This window comes from Martes martes (assembly GCF_963455335.1).
Source record: "Martes martes genome assembly, chromosome: 16".
Classification (NCBI taxonomy): Eukaryota; Metazoa; Chordata; class Mammalia; order Carnivora; family Mustelidae; genus Martes; species Martes martes.
Genome location: NC_137904.1, coordinates 31018953 through 31033528, shown reverse-complemented (window position 1 = coordinate 31033528; position 14576 = coordinate 31018953). Strand labels below are relative to the sequence as shown.

The 14576-nt window shown below is 35.8% G+C and overlaps 1 protein-coding gene across 1 annotated transcript in view; it reads left to right on the top strand.

Moving 5' to 3' along the window:
* BRIP1 (BRCA1 interacting DNA helicase 1) overlaps positions 1-14576 on the top strand; it is a 182975-nt gene that overhangs the window by 10815 nt on the left and 157584 nt on the right. Inside the window, exons 5-6 of the mRNA XM_080825921.1 lie at positions 7450-7577; positions 9412-9531. Of these exons, the coding sequence (XP_080682047.1) occupies positions 7450-7577; positions 9412-9531 (248 nt within the window). The remainder of the gene's footprint in view (positions 1-7449; positions 7578-9411; positions 9532-14576) is intronic.

Below are 14576 nucleotides of genomic sequence, written 5' to 3'. Positions count from 1 at the left end.
AAGCTTGATGAATTTTCACAAAGTAAACAGTCCTGTAACTACCACCTAGATAAAAAAACATAGGACATAACCTACACTGTAGAGGCCCTTTCTAATTGCTGTCCTCCTTTCTGTCACCATTGATGATTTTTACCTCTTTATAGGAATGGAATTATATGTGTACTCTTGCACGTTGTACTGCCTGTCTGCTTTTGCTTAACATTGTATTTCTGAGATTCATTGGTGGTGTTGTATATAGTACTAGTTTTTATATATTATTTCTACAACATATTAATTTGTTGTACAGCTGTTAGATATTTGAGTGGTTTTTGTTTTTGGTTATTAATGCTATTATGAACATTCTTGTTCATTCTAGTGCAAATGGATATTTTTTATTAGATTTATACCTAGAAATGGAATTGCTGGTCATAGTGTGTGCTTATGTTCTGCTATAATAGATATTGCTAATATTTCCAAAGTGGTTGAACCAATTTATTTACCCTGCTGCCCTACATCTAGCAGTATTTGGAAGTTACATTTTTCAATATACCTGTTAACACTTAATATTTCCAGTTTAAAATTTTAGCTGTTTTGGTGCATCTGTGGTGTTCGCCTGAGTTTTAATTGGTATTTCTCTGGTGACTGATGAGGTTGAGCATCTTTTTATATGTTTACTGATAGTTTGAACATCCCCTTTAGTGAATTGCCTGTTATTTGTTTTCCCATTTTTCTATTGGGTTGTTTCTTACTGATTTCTATGAGGGTTTTTTTTTTTTTTAATATATTCTAGATAGATCTTATTTCTTTATAATTTTATATTTTAAAGACTTTGGTAAACTTCCTGCAGATTCCCCTGCTATAAAGAACAAGAAGATAAGCCTTTTTGTATGCATATAATGTGATTTTTAAAAAAAATGAATTGGGGTTAATCTTATTCGGCACATGGCTGGGGCACCTGGGTGGCTCAGTGGATTAAAGCCTCTGCCTTCGGCTCAGGTCATGATCCCAGGGTCCTGGGATTGAGCCCCACATCTGGCTCTCCGCTCAGCAGGGAGCCTGCTTTCCCCTCTTTCTCTGCCTGCCTCTCTGCCTACTTGTGATCTCTGTCAAATAAATAAACAAAATCTTTAAAAAAACAAACAAAAAATCTTATTTGGCACATGGCAATTCAGTTTTTCTAAAACTAAATTATTATTTGGGGTGAGTATTTCCTACCCTTTAATGGGCCCATACAAATTCCCCCCTTGATTTATTTGGGCAGAGTTTCTGAACAGTGACACTATTATATTTTGAATAGGATAGTTCTTTGTTATGGGGGCTTGTCCCGTCCCCCATAACAAGCATAAGCACTGTGGGATGTTTAGCAGTGTCTCCTAGGCCTCAACCCACTAGATATCAGTAGTATTCCTGCCTTTTGTGACAACCAGGAATGTCTATTCCCAATGTTCCCTGGAGTGGGACTTGGGATGTTAAAAGTGCCTAAAAGTGCCCCAGTTGAGAACCAAGATCTAGATTCATTCTGTGGGTATTTTACCAGTTTGACAAAAAATTGCAGAGCTCAAAATTACAAAAATCTTTTCTAAAATATACATGGAAATGCAAAGGACTAAGACATTCTTCAAGAACCGGTCAAGGGGGGCACCTGGGTGGCTCAGTGGGTTAAAGCCTCTGTCTTCGGCTCAGGTAATGATCACAGGGTCCTGGGATCGAGCCTTGCATCGGGCTCTCTGCTCGGTGGGGAGCCTGCTTCCTCCTCTCTCTCTGCCTGCCTCTGCCTTCTTGTGGTCTCTGTCTGTCAAATAAATAAATAAAATCTTAAAAAAAAAAAAAAAAGAACCAGGTCAAGATGAAAGGAATTGATCTATGAGATATCCTGATTTTTTATATATAAAGCTATTATAATTGAAACAGTTTAGTATTAGCACAATATTAGACCAGTGGAAAACAATAGAGAACCCAAATTCAGTTCCACATGTATCTAGAAACTTGATTTTTAAAGATTTTATTTATTTATTTGACAGAGAGATCACAAGTAAGCAGAGAGGCAGGCAGGGCAGGGGGTTGGGGAGCAGGCTTCCGGTCAAGCAGGGAGCCTGCCTGATTTGGGGCTTGATATCAGGACCCTGAGACCATGACCGAGACGAAGGCAGAGGCTCAACCCACTGAGCCACCCAGGTGCCCCAAAACTTGATTATTTATAGAACTACACTGGGGTGCCCGGTGACTCAGTTGGTTAAGTGTCTGGCTCTTGATCCCAGTTTAGGTCTTAATCTCAGGGTTGAGGTTTAAGCCCGGCATTGGGCTCCACGCTGGGTGTGGAGATTACTTAAAAAAAAAAAAAAAAAAAAAAGTATGTTTACAGAGCAGAGGACTAAGGAGGGACTTTTTTTTATAGGTGGTACTTAGATATCCATATGAAAAAATTTAAATTTGAGTCCTACTTTATGCCATAAACAAAAATACATTCCAGGAAGATGAAAGATTTAGGTATGAAAGGCCTTTGTTGTTCCAAACAAATTTTAGGATTGTTTGTTCTAGTTCTGTGAAAAATGCTGTTGGTATTTTGATAGGGATTGCATTATTAAATCTGTAGATTGCTCTCAATAGTTTTGGCATTTTAACAATATTCGTTTTTCCAGCCCATGGGCGTGGAATGTCTTTCCATTTCTTTGAGTCATCTTGAATTTCTTTCATCAGCGTTTTATAGTTTTCAGAGTACAAGTCTTTCACCTCTTTGGTTAAGTTTATTCCTAGGTATTTTATTTTATATTTTTGGTGCTGTTGTAAATGGGATCATTAATTTCCCTTTCTGCTGCTTCATTATAAATCTGTAAGAATTTCTGTACATTTTGTGCTTAGATTTCTGTATATTGATTTTATATGCAGCAAATTTACTGAATTCATTTATCAGCTCTAATAATTTTTTGGTGGAGTCTTTAGGGTTTATATATAGTTTCTTATATAGGGTTTCTTATAGTGTCATGTCATCTGCAATTAGGGAAAGTTTTACTTCTTCCTTACCAATTTGGATGCCTTTTATTTCTTTAGTTTGTCTAATTGCTGTGGCTAGGACTTCCAATACTATGTTGATTAAAGTGATGAGAGTGGACATCCTTGCCTTATTCCTGAACTTAAGGGAACTCTCAGGTTTTCACCACTGAATGTGATGTTGGCTGTGGGTTTTTCATATAAAGCCTTTATTATATTGAGATATGTTCCCTTAGACCTGCATTGCAGAGGGTTTTCATGAATGGATGTTGTACTTTGTCAAATGCTTTTTTTGCATCTGTTGAAATGATATGTGGCCTTTATTCTTTCTCTTATTGTTGTGACATAGAACTTTCATTGTTTTTCTTCAATAGCCAAAGCAATCTTGAAAAAGAAAAACAAAACTAGGGTGCTTGGGTAGCTCATTCGTTAAGCATCTGCCTTTGGCTCAGGTCATGATCCCCGGGTCTTGGGATCGAGCCCCACATTGGTCTCCCTGCTCAGTGGGAAGCCTGCTTCTCCCTCTCCCACTCCCCCTGCTTGTGTTCCCCCTTTTGCTATGTCTCTCTGTCAAATAAATAAATAAAATCTTAAAAAAAAAAAAAAAAAAACTAGAGGTACCACAATTCAAGTTACAGTACAAAGCAGTAGTAATTAAAGTAGTATGATACTGGCAAAAAATAGACACACAGATCAGTGGAATAGAACAGAAAATCCAGAAATAAACCCAGTTCCCTGGTCAATCAATCTTCGACAAAGGAGGAATGAGTATACAATGGGAAAAGGAGTCTCTTCAACAAATGGTGTTAGGAAAACTGGACAGGCATATGCAAAAGAATGAAACTGGACCACTTTCTTTCACCATACAAAAATAAACTCAAAGTGGATCAAAGACTTAAATGTAAGACCTGAAACCATAAAAATCTTTGAAGAGTGCACAGGCAGTAATCTCTGACATTGGCTATAGCAATGTTTTGCTAGATATGTCTCCTAAGGCAAGGGAAATAAAAGCAAAAACAAATTACTGGTACTGCATCAAAATAAAAAGCTTCTGTGCAGCAAAGAAAGCAACCAACAAAACTAGAAGGCAACCTACTGAATGGGAAAAGATATTTGCAAATGAAATATCTGAAAAGGGTTAGTATCCAAAATGTGTGAAGAACTGATACAACTCAACACCCAAAAAAGAAATAATCCAATTAAAAAATGGATAGACAAAATGCTCAAAAATGAGCAGACATTTCTCCAAAGAAGATATACAGATGGGCAATACACGTGAACAGATGGTCAGCATCACTTATCATCAAGGAAATGCAAATCAAAACCACAATTAGATATCACTTCATACCTGTTAGAATGGCTAAAATAAAAAACACAAGAAAACTAGTGTTGGCAAGGATGTGGAGATAAAGGAACTTTCTTGCATTGTTGGTTGGAAGGCAAACTGGTGCAGCCACTATAGAAAATAGTATGGAAATTCCTCCAAAAATTAAACATGAAACTACCCTGGGGCATGTGGGTGGCTCAGTCAGTTAGGTGTCTGACTTCAGCTCTGGTAATGATCTCGTCCTGGGAATGAGCCTTGCATTTGGCTCCCCGCTCAGTGGGGTCTGCTTGTCCTTCTCCCTCTGCCCCCTTTCCCCTGCCTTTGCTCTCTTTCTCTCTGTCAAATAAATAAATAAAATCTTTAAAAACAAAGGAATTAAAAAATAGAACTACCCTACAATCTAGGAATTGCACTACTGGGTATTTATCCCCCAAAATACAAAAACACTAATTCAAAGGGTTACGTGCACCCTTATGTTTACTGCAGCATTAATTGAATAGCCAAACTATAACAGCAACCCAAGTATCCATTGATAGATGAATAGATAAGGAAGATGTGGTGTGTGTGTGTGTGTGTGTGTGTGTGTGTGTGTATAGTATCCCATCGTATACATATGATGGAATATTATTCAATCATTAAAAGAATGAAATGTTGTCATTTCCAACAATATAGAACTAGAGAGTATAATGTTAGACCAGTCAGAGAAAGACAAATAATGTACGATTTCGCTCATTTGTGGAATTTGAGAAACAAAACAAATGAGCCAAGGGGAAAAAAATAGAGACAAACCAAGAAAAAGACTCTTAACTATAGAGAACAAACTAATGGTTACCAGAGGGGAAGAGGGGCGGGGGTGGTGGGAAAATAGGATAGGGATAAAAGAGTACACTTACTATGATGAAAAAAATGATAAAAAGAAAAAAAGTCATCCGGAAGGATTTAAGCTGAAAGATAAATAGTTATTACTTCAGAGAAGAAGAATAAGAAATGAGTAAGTGGGAAGGGAGGAAGGGAAGTAGATAGCATTTTACTGTTTCCTTTTTATACTTTTAATTTGCTTACATCTTTCACAGTGGGCTTACATTAGTTGATAACTTTTTAAAACTTCAAGATATTGGGTAACTGTCTGGCTTAGTAAGCAGAGCATGGAACTCTTGGTCTCAGGGTCATGAGTTTAAGCCCCATGTTGGACATAGAGCTTACTTAAAAAAAAAAAAAAAAAGTTAAAAAGGGGCACCTGGCTGGGTTAGTGAGTAGAGCATGAGATTCTTAATCTCTGGGTTTGAATTCCAACCCTGTGTTTGGTGTAGGGATTATTTAAAAATAAAATCTTAAAAAAACAAAACAAAACTTAAAGGTATTAGATTATGTTGGAAACCGATTTGGAATCAATTCCATTGTTTATCTTGGGCACTTACTCTATTTTTCCATGTATCAGTTTCCCCAATTGTAAAATAATACTTGTTACTTCATGGGATGGTAGAAGGAGCTGATCTATGTAAAACTTTAAGCCCACTGTCTGATACTAATAAAATGGAATTGTATAGCGCCCCCCCCCCCAAAAGACCTAGGTGTGAAAGAAAAGACCATTAAGATTTTAGAATATAGTGGTGTTAATTTATTTAGAAGACTCAAGAATGTGAGTGGTGGGTTGGGGGGATTCAGAGGTAGAGAGAATTTTTTTTTTTAAAGATTTTTTTATGAGAGAGATCTCAGGTCTGCCCTTGAGTGGGGGGAGGGGCAGAGAGAGAGGAAGAAGCAGACTCCCGCTGAGCATGGAGCTGGATGTGGGACTCTATCCCAGGACCCTGGGACCATGACCTGAGCCGAAGATAGTCGCTTAACCCGCTGAGCCACCCAGGCACCCCTGAGAGAGAGAATCTTGAGTAGGTACCATGCCCAGCACAGAGCCTGACACAGGGCTTATCCCATTACCTTAACCAAAATCAGGAGTCCGTCGCCCAACTGACTGAGTCATCCAGGTACCCCTAGAATATAGTGGTATTTAAACTGTGTTCCTAAGAGTCATAGGAAAAAATATGGCCTGTTGGGGGGACGGGACAATGAGTCAGGGAAGTCCTAGGTCTTTTATTCTATTTTGGAAATTTTAAGCAATATTTCTTTAAAAAATATAGTCCTCGCAGAAAAAGCTCGAAAATCAATGCTGTGTAGCATAGATTTACTTGTGGTTTTACAGACTCAAACTTGGTTTTCGAAAATAATATTGGACTTGCTTTTAGGGCTTTCTCCTCTAATAGTCTATAAATCTTTTAAGGCCCGAGGCTGTTTCTTTTTCATTGTTTTCCATGGTGTCTGAAATTGTATGGACTCAGTAAAATAAATGCTTGTTAAATGAATTCAAGCCCTGGGAGTGGAGGGAATGTATAGAGAAGAGCTGAGAGGAAGGAAGGTACTTTTAAGAACACTCACATTTAGGGAAGAGGAGAAACCAATGTATAGGAACAGTTAAGAAAAGTGTTACAGAAATGAAGGAAAAAAGGAATTATGTTTATGGTATTTCAAGAAGATAGTGTTAAGTTTGGCTGTATCCCTAGAAGTTAGACTGATGGATTTTGGAGTCAGACAGTAGGAGTCAGTCATATCCAGGCTCTGCCTCTTACTAGCTGTATCATATTGGGCATATTAACTTGACATTTTAAAAACCTAGTGTTCACATCTATTAAGTGGGTTAATATTTGGTGATTAAGAGGTCATTGATGATCTTCAGAGTAGTGGCATTAAAGGACAGATTATAAGAGCTTGATTCTACTGTATTTTCAAGCCTAAAGAACTTAGAAGCTTAGTGGGGAAGAAACATTGAGAAACTGTAAAGAAAGATTTTTGTATAAATGAAATACATTTTCTTGTGAGACACTCACAGTTGTATATTTTAAACCACATTATCAGGAGTCATTTACTAAAGCATAAACCTGTTAAAGCAGAATTGGACTTTGCTATTGAAAGCCTATTTCTCAAATGTTATATCTTTAAGTAAACTCAGTCGTAAAGAAATGCTTTTAAACATGTTGAACTTTTCATGTTTTAAATATGTTAATGAAATTTTGAGAAGTCATAACATCTTGACTCAAATTTTTCCTAGAAAAATTGCCTAATTGTAAGTTTTTTTTGCTAATTTTTATGACTTCTTATATAAGACTCTCCTGAAAAAACTACACTGGCTGCAAAGCTATCTGCCAAGAAACAGGCATCCATAAAAAGAGATGAAAATGATGATTTTCAAGTAGAGAAGAAAAGAATTCGACCCTTAGAAACCACACAGCAGGTAAGCAGTTTATTGGCAGTGAAATGATACCATTATCGCTGCACATGGGAGTCAAATATCAATCAAGTTTTCAGTGGCACTTGTAGAATTTACTTGGGTTGTATCATGGACATAAATTAAATGGTAAATTGTTGTAACTTTATTTTATATAGTTATTCATTACAAAGGAGTTTGTTATTATAGATTATTCATTATAACAGGTCTTTAAAGTGAAACTGCATGGTACTTTTCTACATATGAGGAATTTGATGGTAAAATATGTACTTAACGCATGCATTGGTAATGTAGATACTTTGTACTTTTTAACTCTGTTGTTTTTACCTAATGATTGCATTTTCTTTTGGCCAAAATATCTTTGATATGAATGTTTATGTCATGAATATTGTTGTTATTGATAGTTTTAGTATAATAACAAGGTTTACTCTTGAGTTTTAATATCAATACATTATAAAATGTTTATTTCTAAAAATTACTAAAAGACCTCAATTACTAAATATTTTATAAGAAATGTGTTTTTCATACATGAATACAGTATTTTGTCATAGAGTTCATGGCAGTGAGGTAGGGAGGTGGCTGGGACTTTGATAGACTTAGTTATAAATAAAGAGATTATTATAATTAATTAGCATATCCTTTATAGATAATTATATATTTCTAATTGAATATACTCAAAAACTGTTTGCACTCTTCTGTAGTGTATCTATTCTGCGTATAATCTTTATTAATTTCCATAGTTAAGTCTTGATTTTAATTTAATTTTTTTTTTTGTTAAAGATTTTATTTATTTATTTGACACAGAGAGAGAGATCACAAGTAGGCAGAGAGGCAGGCAGAGAGAGGGGGGGAAGCAGGCTCCCTGCTGAGCAGAGAGCCCTATGTGGGGCTCCATCCCAGAACCCTGGGATCATGACCTGAGCCGAAGGCAGAGGCTTTAACCCACTGAGCCACCCAGGCGCCCCTACATTTAAAATTTTTATTCTGAATTTTTTCAATTTATATATATATATATATATATATATATATATATATATATATATATATTTTTAAAGATTTATTTATTTATTTATTTGACAGAGAGAGAGAGAGAGAGATAACAAGTAGGCAGATAGGCAGGCAAAGAGAGAGAGAGGGAAGCAGGCTCCCTGCTGAGCAGAGAGCCCGATGTGGGACTCGATCCCAGGACCCTGAGATCATGACCTGAGCCGAAGGCAGCGGCTTAACCCACTGAGCCACCCAGGCGCCCCTACATTTAAAATTTTTATTCTGAATTTTTTCAATTTATATATATTTTTAAAGAATTACTTATTTGAGAGAGAGAGAGAGTTTGAGGGGAAAGGGCAGAGAGGGAAAGAGAATCCCAAGCAGGCTCACATGGAGCCCCACATAGGGCTCTATCCTGCAACCCTGAGATCATGACCCAAACCAAAACCAAGAGTTGGACGGACACTCAACCAACTGAGCCCCTCAGTCACCCTAAGTTTTTACAATTTAGAATGAAGCTTTATTTTTATTTGCTTTTACTTTCCACTTAGATATGTAGTTGAACTTTGCTTTAATACTACACTTGATATCCATATGGTAGGACTATCTATGGAAAGATCATTTTACAATACTATAGTTTTGACACATGACTAATTAAAGCCATTTTGATTAGGATTTGAGAGTTACAAGGTGCTTATTTGTATTTTTAAAAAATTATTTGATTATTGCTAGTTAGAAATAGTCATCTTTTTTTAATGCTAAAAACATACCAAAAACTGTTTTGACCTTTAAAAATAAATGACCTGCTCACATTTTTGTTACATTAAACTTCATTTTGGTTCTTTGTTTACAGATTAGAAAGCGTCATTGTTTTGAAAAGGAGGTACAGCATTTGGATGCAAAAGTTGCTTCAGGCAAGACCACAAAACTCAACTCTCCATTAGGAAAGATAAATTCCTTTTCTCCACAAAATGTATGTATTTATGCCACTGTTCAGTTTAAAGAAGGAAAATGTGTAATTTGCTAAACTCATTTAAAAAAAAGTAATCGTATAATGCAAAGTATAGTAGAAAATAATTTAGAAGTCCTCTAAGTGCTATCATATCTCTACTACCAGTATGTGAGGTGAGAAAAGCTATTTTCTTTGAGCCCCCGTTTCCTCATTTGTAAAATGAAAGAATTGGACTAGAAAATCTGAAAGGTTTTTTCCTCTTGTACATTCTAAAGTTGTGGACTTTGCTTCACAATAATTTTTCTCAGTGTCCTTTGAGCAGATCATTTTCAAGGAGTAGTCTAGGGAACTCTAAAGATTACTGTTGTTTTTTTCTCAGGCATATAATAATAGTAATAATAGGATGTTATTTGCCTTTTTAAAAACTGTCTTGACATTTGCATTGATGGTGCAAAAGCAACAATGGATAAAATTGTCAGTATCTTACCACAATCAAGATAGTGGTACCATGCTGTTTTAATAGTAGTTTTCTTCACCGTCATTAGTACACAGTTAAAAAAAAAAAGCCAGTTACACTTAAGAATGTCCTTGATGAAGCAGTAAAAGTTACTAAGACCTTAAGCTTTTTTAGCATTCTGTGTGAAGAAGTGAGTAGTACTCAAAATGTTTTGCATATAAGAGTAGGATGATTATCTTGAGGAAAAGCACTTATAGCATAGTTTGGATTGTTAGCTGAATCTAGCTACTTTTTTTCATGGAACATCATTTTTATTTGGAAGAATGAAAGATGAATGATGGTAATTCCTTTTTTTTTGAATGATGGTAATTCTTGAAAATAAAGTCTGATAAAATTTAAGTGAAAATCAGTATTTTGAAGAACTGTATATTCCATTGTGAGCTTGGCAGTTTTATGATACTTATAGACTTTCCTGATGATAGTGGTGGTGATAGTATAGAATGTGACTTTTTTGATATTATATAATGAAATGTGTTAACATTTATAAGATCTGTAAAATTGGGGAACCAAATATTTTCTGAATAGCCTGTACAAGATACGATACTATAAAATAAGGCCTGGAAAAGATCCATACTAAGATAGACCAGTGGATCTTTTTTTTGCCCAATTCCCCCCATCCCCAGGCATCCTTAAGCTTTCTTTCAGTCACTATAGATAGTTTTCTTTTCTATAGTTTTATATAAGTGGACTCATGCTTGGTTTTTTAAAATTAAATTTAAGATATTGTGAATTTTACCTGCTGGGTGTTGAACGTTATTACGTATATATATTTTTAAAGATTTTATTTATGTGAGAGGGAGAGTGAGTGAGAGAGAGAGAGACAGAGAGAGAGCAGGAGCTGGGGGAGTGGCAGAGGGAGAGGGAGAAGCAGACTCCCTGCTGAGCTCAAAGCCCGATTCAGGGCTTGATCCCAGGATCCCAGGATCATGATTTGAGTTCAAGGCAGACACTTAACTGACTGAATCACCCAGGTGTCCCGGATGTTATTATATTTCTATAAATGCTCCAGTTTTGTTCTTTTTTAAAAAATTATGTTCTGTTATGCTAGTCACCATACAGTACATCATTAGTTTTTGATGTAGCATTCCATGATTCATTGTTTTCATATAACACCCAGTGCTCCATGTAATATATGCCCTCCTTAATACCCACGAGTTTTGTTCTGAGATGCAGTGAAGTTACTTGAATTCAACTTGATCTTTTTGGGTCTGCTTTTAGAATTTGTCAGGTGGGACCTGAGCAGAATTCAGTTGTAGTTTACCTCAACAGAGGCTAGCTCTTTCAGGGACCTCTACCTAATGCTCTATGAATTGTTAGGTTTTTCCCGTCTGGCTGGTGGGAACAGGCACTATTCCATGCCCTGTGTGAGTGCCTCATCATTTTGGGTGGTTCTTTCCACTGTCTTGCTTTGTTTACTCTCTCTCATATGTTGATCAATACTATGCTAGATACTTGAGAGGTCCCTTTACAGATCTCTGGAAATCATTCTTTGTGCAGCTCTCTCTACTTTAGTATTATGAACTTGAGTCTTCTCTGACTTCCTGGACTGAAGAGCAATGTCTCTTCAACTCAGGTTTGCTGGGCTAAATCTGGGTTCCCCTTCCCTAGGACACACAGTAGAAATTCTCTCCAGACAGTAAGCCTAGGCAATCATAAGGCCTATCTCATTTACTTCCTATCTCTCAGAGATCACTCTTTCTTACCTGATACCCTTTATCTTAAAACTATTGCTTCATATATTCTGTCTATACTTTTGATTTTTCTGGTAGGAGATGAATAAACTCATTGATTATGGGGACAAATTCCAGAAGTCTTTAGATGGCATATAATAAGGCTTCCTGTTTATCTGTATAGTCATAAGACCTTTATAAACGTATTGTTTTCTTTTGCCCTTTCTGCTCCTTCCTCTTTTTTTTTTTTTTTTTTTAATTAACTTCTGCTAATTCTTCAGAAAGCTTTCCTTGATATCCCCAATTTGGGGTTAGATTCCCATCTGCAATATTCCTTGTACTTCTAGAATTTTAACACTTATCCCTATTATCTTCTCTGCAAGGCTCTAAGTTCCATTAAGGAAACACCAGTTTCTGTAGTATATTGAGACCTCCTTGAAGGCTGTGACTATTTTATTCATCTTTATGTTTCAAGCACCTAGCTTTGTGCTAGAAACCTAGTAAAGGCTGGATGAATGAAAACTATATTCCCTGCCCTTGAATAGTCTTCATTTAAATTCTTAAAAATGCTATGTTGGGGGAAAGTTGTTGGTTATCTTCACAGAAGGCATATAGTTGAAGTCATCTCAGGAGCTTTTACTATTAAATTGTCAATAATAATATATGCTATATATTTGCCTCTGCCTATGTTTTCTCCCTCATTTTCTTTAACATTGCCTTATTTTCATAGCTCTTAGTATTTGAATTTCTTTATCTACCTGTTTATTATCGATCTGCTCTGTTAGAATATAATGTCAGTCTTTTTCATGTGTATCTCTAGTACCTAAAATAGCATATAGTGTGTATTAGTTGCCCAATAAATATTTTTTAGTAGAATATTCTTGAATTCTTACAATGGCATAGGCAGGTAATATTGTTATTCCTATTTTACAGATAAGAATACTCTGAGAAGTAAATAATTTGGTTAAGGTCACAAATCTGGCAAATATTAGAGGTAAATCCTGTGTAAGCAGTATGATGCTCTGGCAAATGCTTTAATCACTTTGTTATACATTCTCTCTAAAATGCCTCTTCGAAATCCTGGAGTCATCAAAGGAGGATTCTCATACCAACATAAAGGGAAGAAATATTATGTAGAAGCCTCAAGATAAAGAAATCAAGCATAGGATAAGATGTGATTAATAATAGCTAAAATAAGAGAAGTGGATTTTTAAAAAAAATAAGTGGAGACCAAATAAAATTAATTAATCAATTATATATATATATATATATATAATTATATGGTTATAATTATATAACTATATAATATAGTATTGATTGATACTAATTTTGAGGAATTAGGTTGTATATATATATATATATATATATATATATATATGGAGAGAGAGAGAGAGCGCATGCATGCAAGCCAGTGTGTAGGGGGAGAGATGGGGGAAGAGGGAGAGACAGTCTTTTTTTTTTTTTTTTTTTTTTTTTTAAAGATTTTATTTATTTTATTTGACAGAGGGAGAGAGATCACAAGTAGGCAGAGAAGCAGGCAGAGAGAAGGGGGAAGCAGGCTCCCTGCTGAGCAGAGAGCCCGATGCGGGGCTCGATCCCAGGACTCTGAGATCATGACCTGAGCCGAAGGCAGAGGCTTAACCCACTGAGCCACCCAGGCGCCCCGGGAGAGACAGTCTTAAGCAGGCTTCACGCCCAGTGTGGGGCCCAACCTGGGACTTGATCTCATGACTGTGGTATTATGACCTGAGCCAAAATAAAGAGACGCTTAACTGACTGAGCCACCCAGGTGCACCTAGAGAAGTGGATTTTTAAATTTTGTTTTGTTTTTATTGGTTAAGAGAATGAACTTAAATCAGACTGCCTGGGTTTTAATCACAGCTCTGCTTTTTACTACCTGTGTAACCTTGATGAAGTTTTTTTTTTTTTTTTTTAAAGATTTTTATTTATTTATTTGACAGACAGAGAGATCACAAATAGGCAGAGAGGCAGGCAGAGAGAGAGGGAAACAGGCTCCCTGCTGAGCAGAGAGCCCGATGTGGGGCTCGATCCCAGGACCCTGAGATCATGACCCAAGCCGAAGGCAGAGGCCCAACCCACTGAGCCACCCAGGTGCCCCTAACCTTGATGAAGTTTTTAAACTGTTGCTACTTCAATTTCCCTGTTTGTTAAATGGGGATATTAATAGTACCTAAAAATATTTATAAATATTTGTAATATTTATAAAGTGATTACACTTGGCATATTTTAGGGTTTATTAAGTAGTAAGTGGTAGAAGTAGCAATAGTAGTGATAGTAGTAGCAGCAAATGGTTAAATAGTTGTATGTTGGTAATAAAGTTATTATATAATATTAATATTAATTAGTATATGTAGTTATCTTTGAATGCTGCTAAAATGTATTATATAGTATTGATTGATACTAATTTTGAGGAATTAGGTTTATAATTAAGTAACAAGTTCTTTTAATATCTGTTAAGGATCTATGGCTGTACCTGCTTTAGAGTCTAGACCAATTATAAGCAGAGTTCCTGGCTAGGTACCTTAATTTTAAGCCAAGTGCTTTGATTGATTTCTCCTTCTGGTTATATACTACGTTAATCATTTATTATGGTCCTCTTACTGGTAAGGTGTAATTGTATTTATACTGTATATCCATATCTTTTTTCTCAGTTATATTTTTAAACCAGAATTTATGTTTTGTTTCCTTGGCTATTGGTGGTATAACTATATTGCTGTAGAAATGCAATATTTGTTATAGGTGGGTGATTTATTATTTATAATATTAAAAGTATGAGTTTCTGATAATTTCTTTTAAGTTTGAAGACTGTTAAACTAAATTTCTCAATTCAACCTAGTAACCCAAATGATATCATTGCA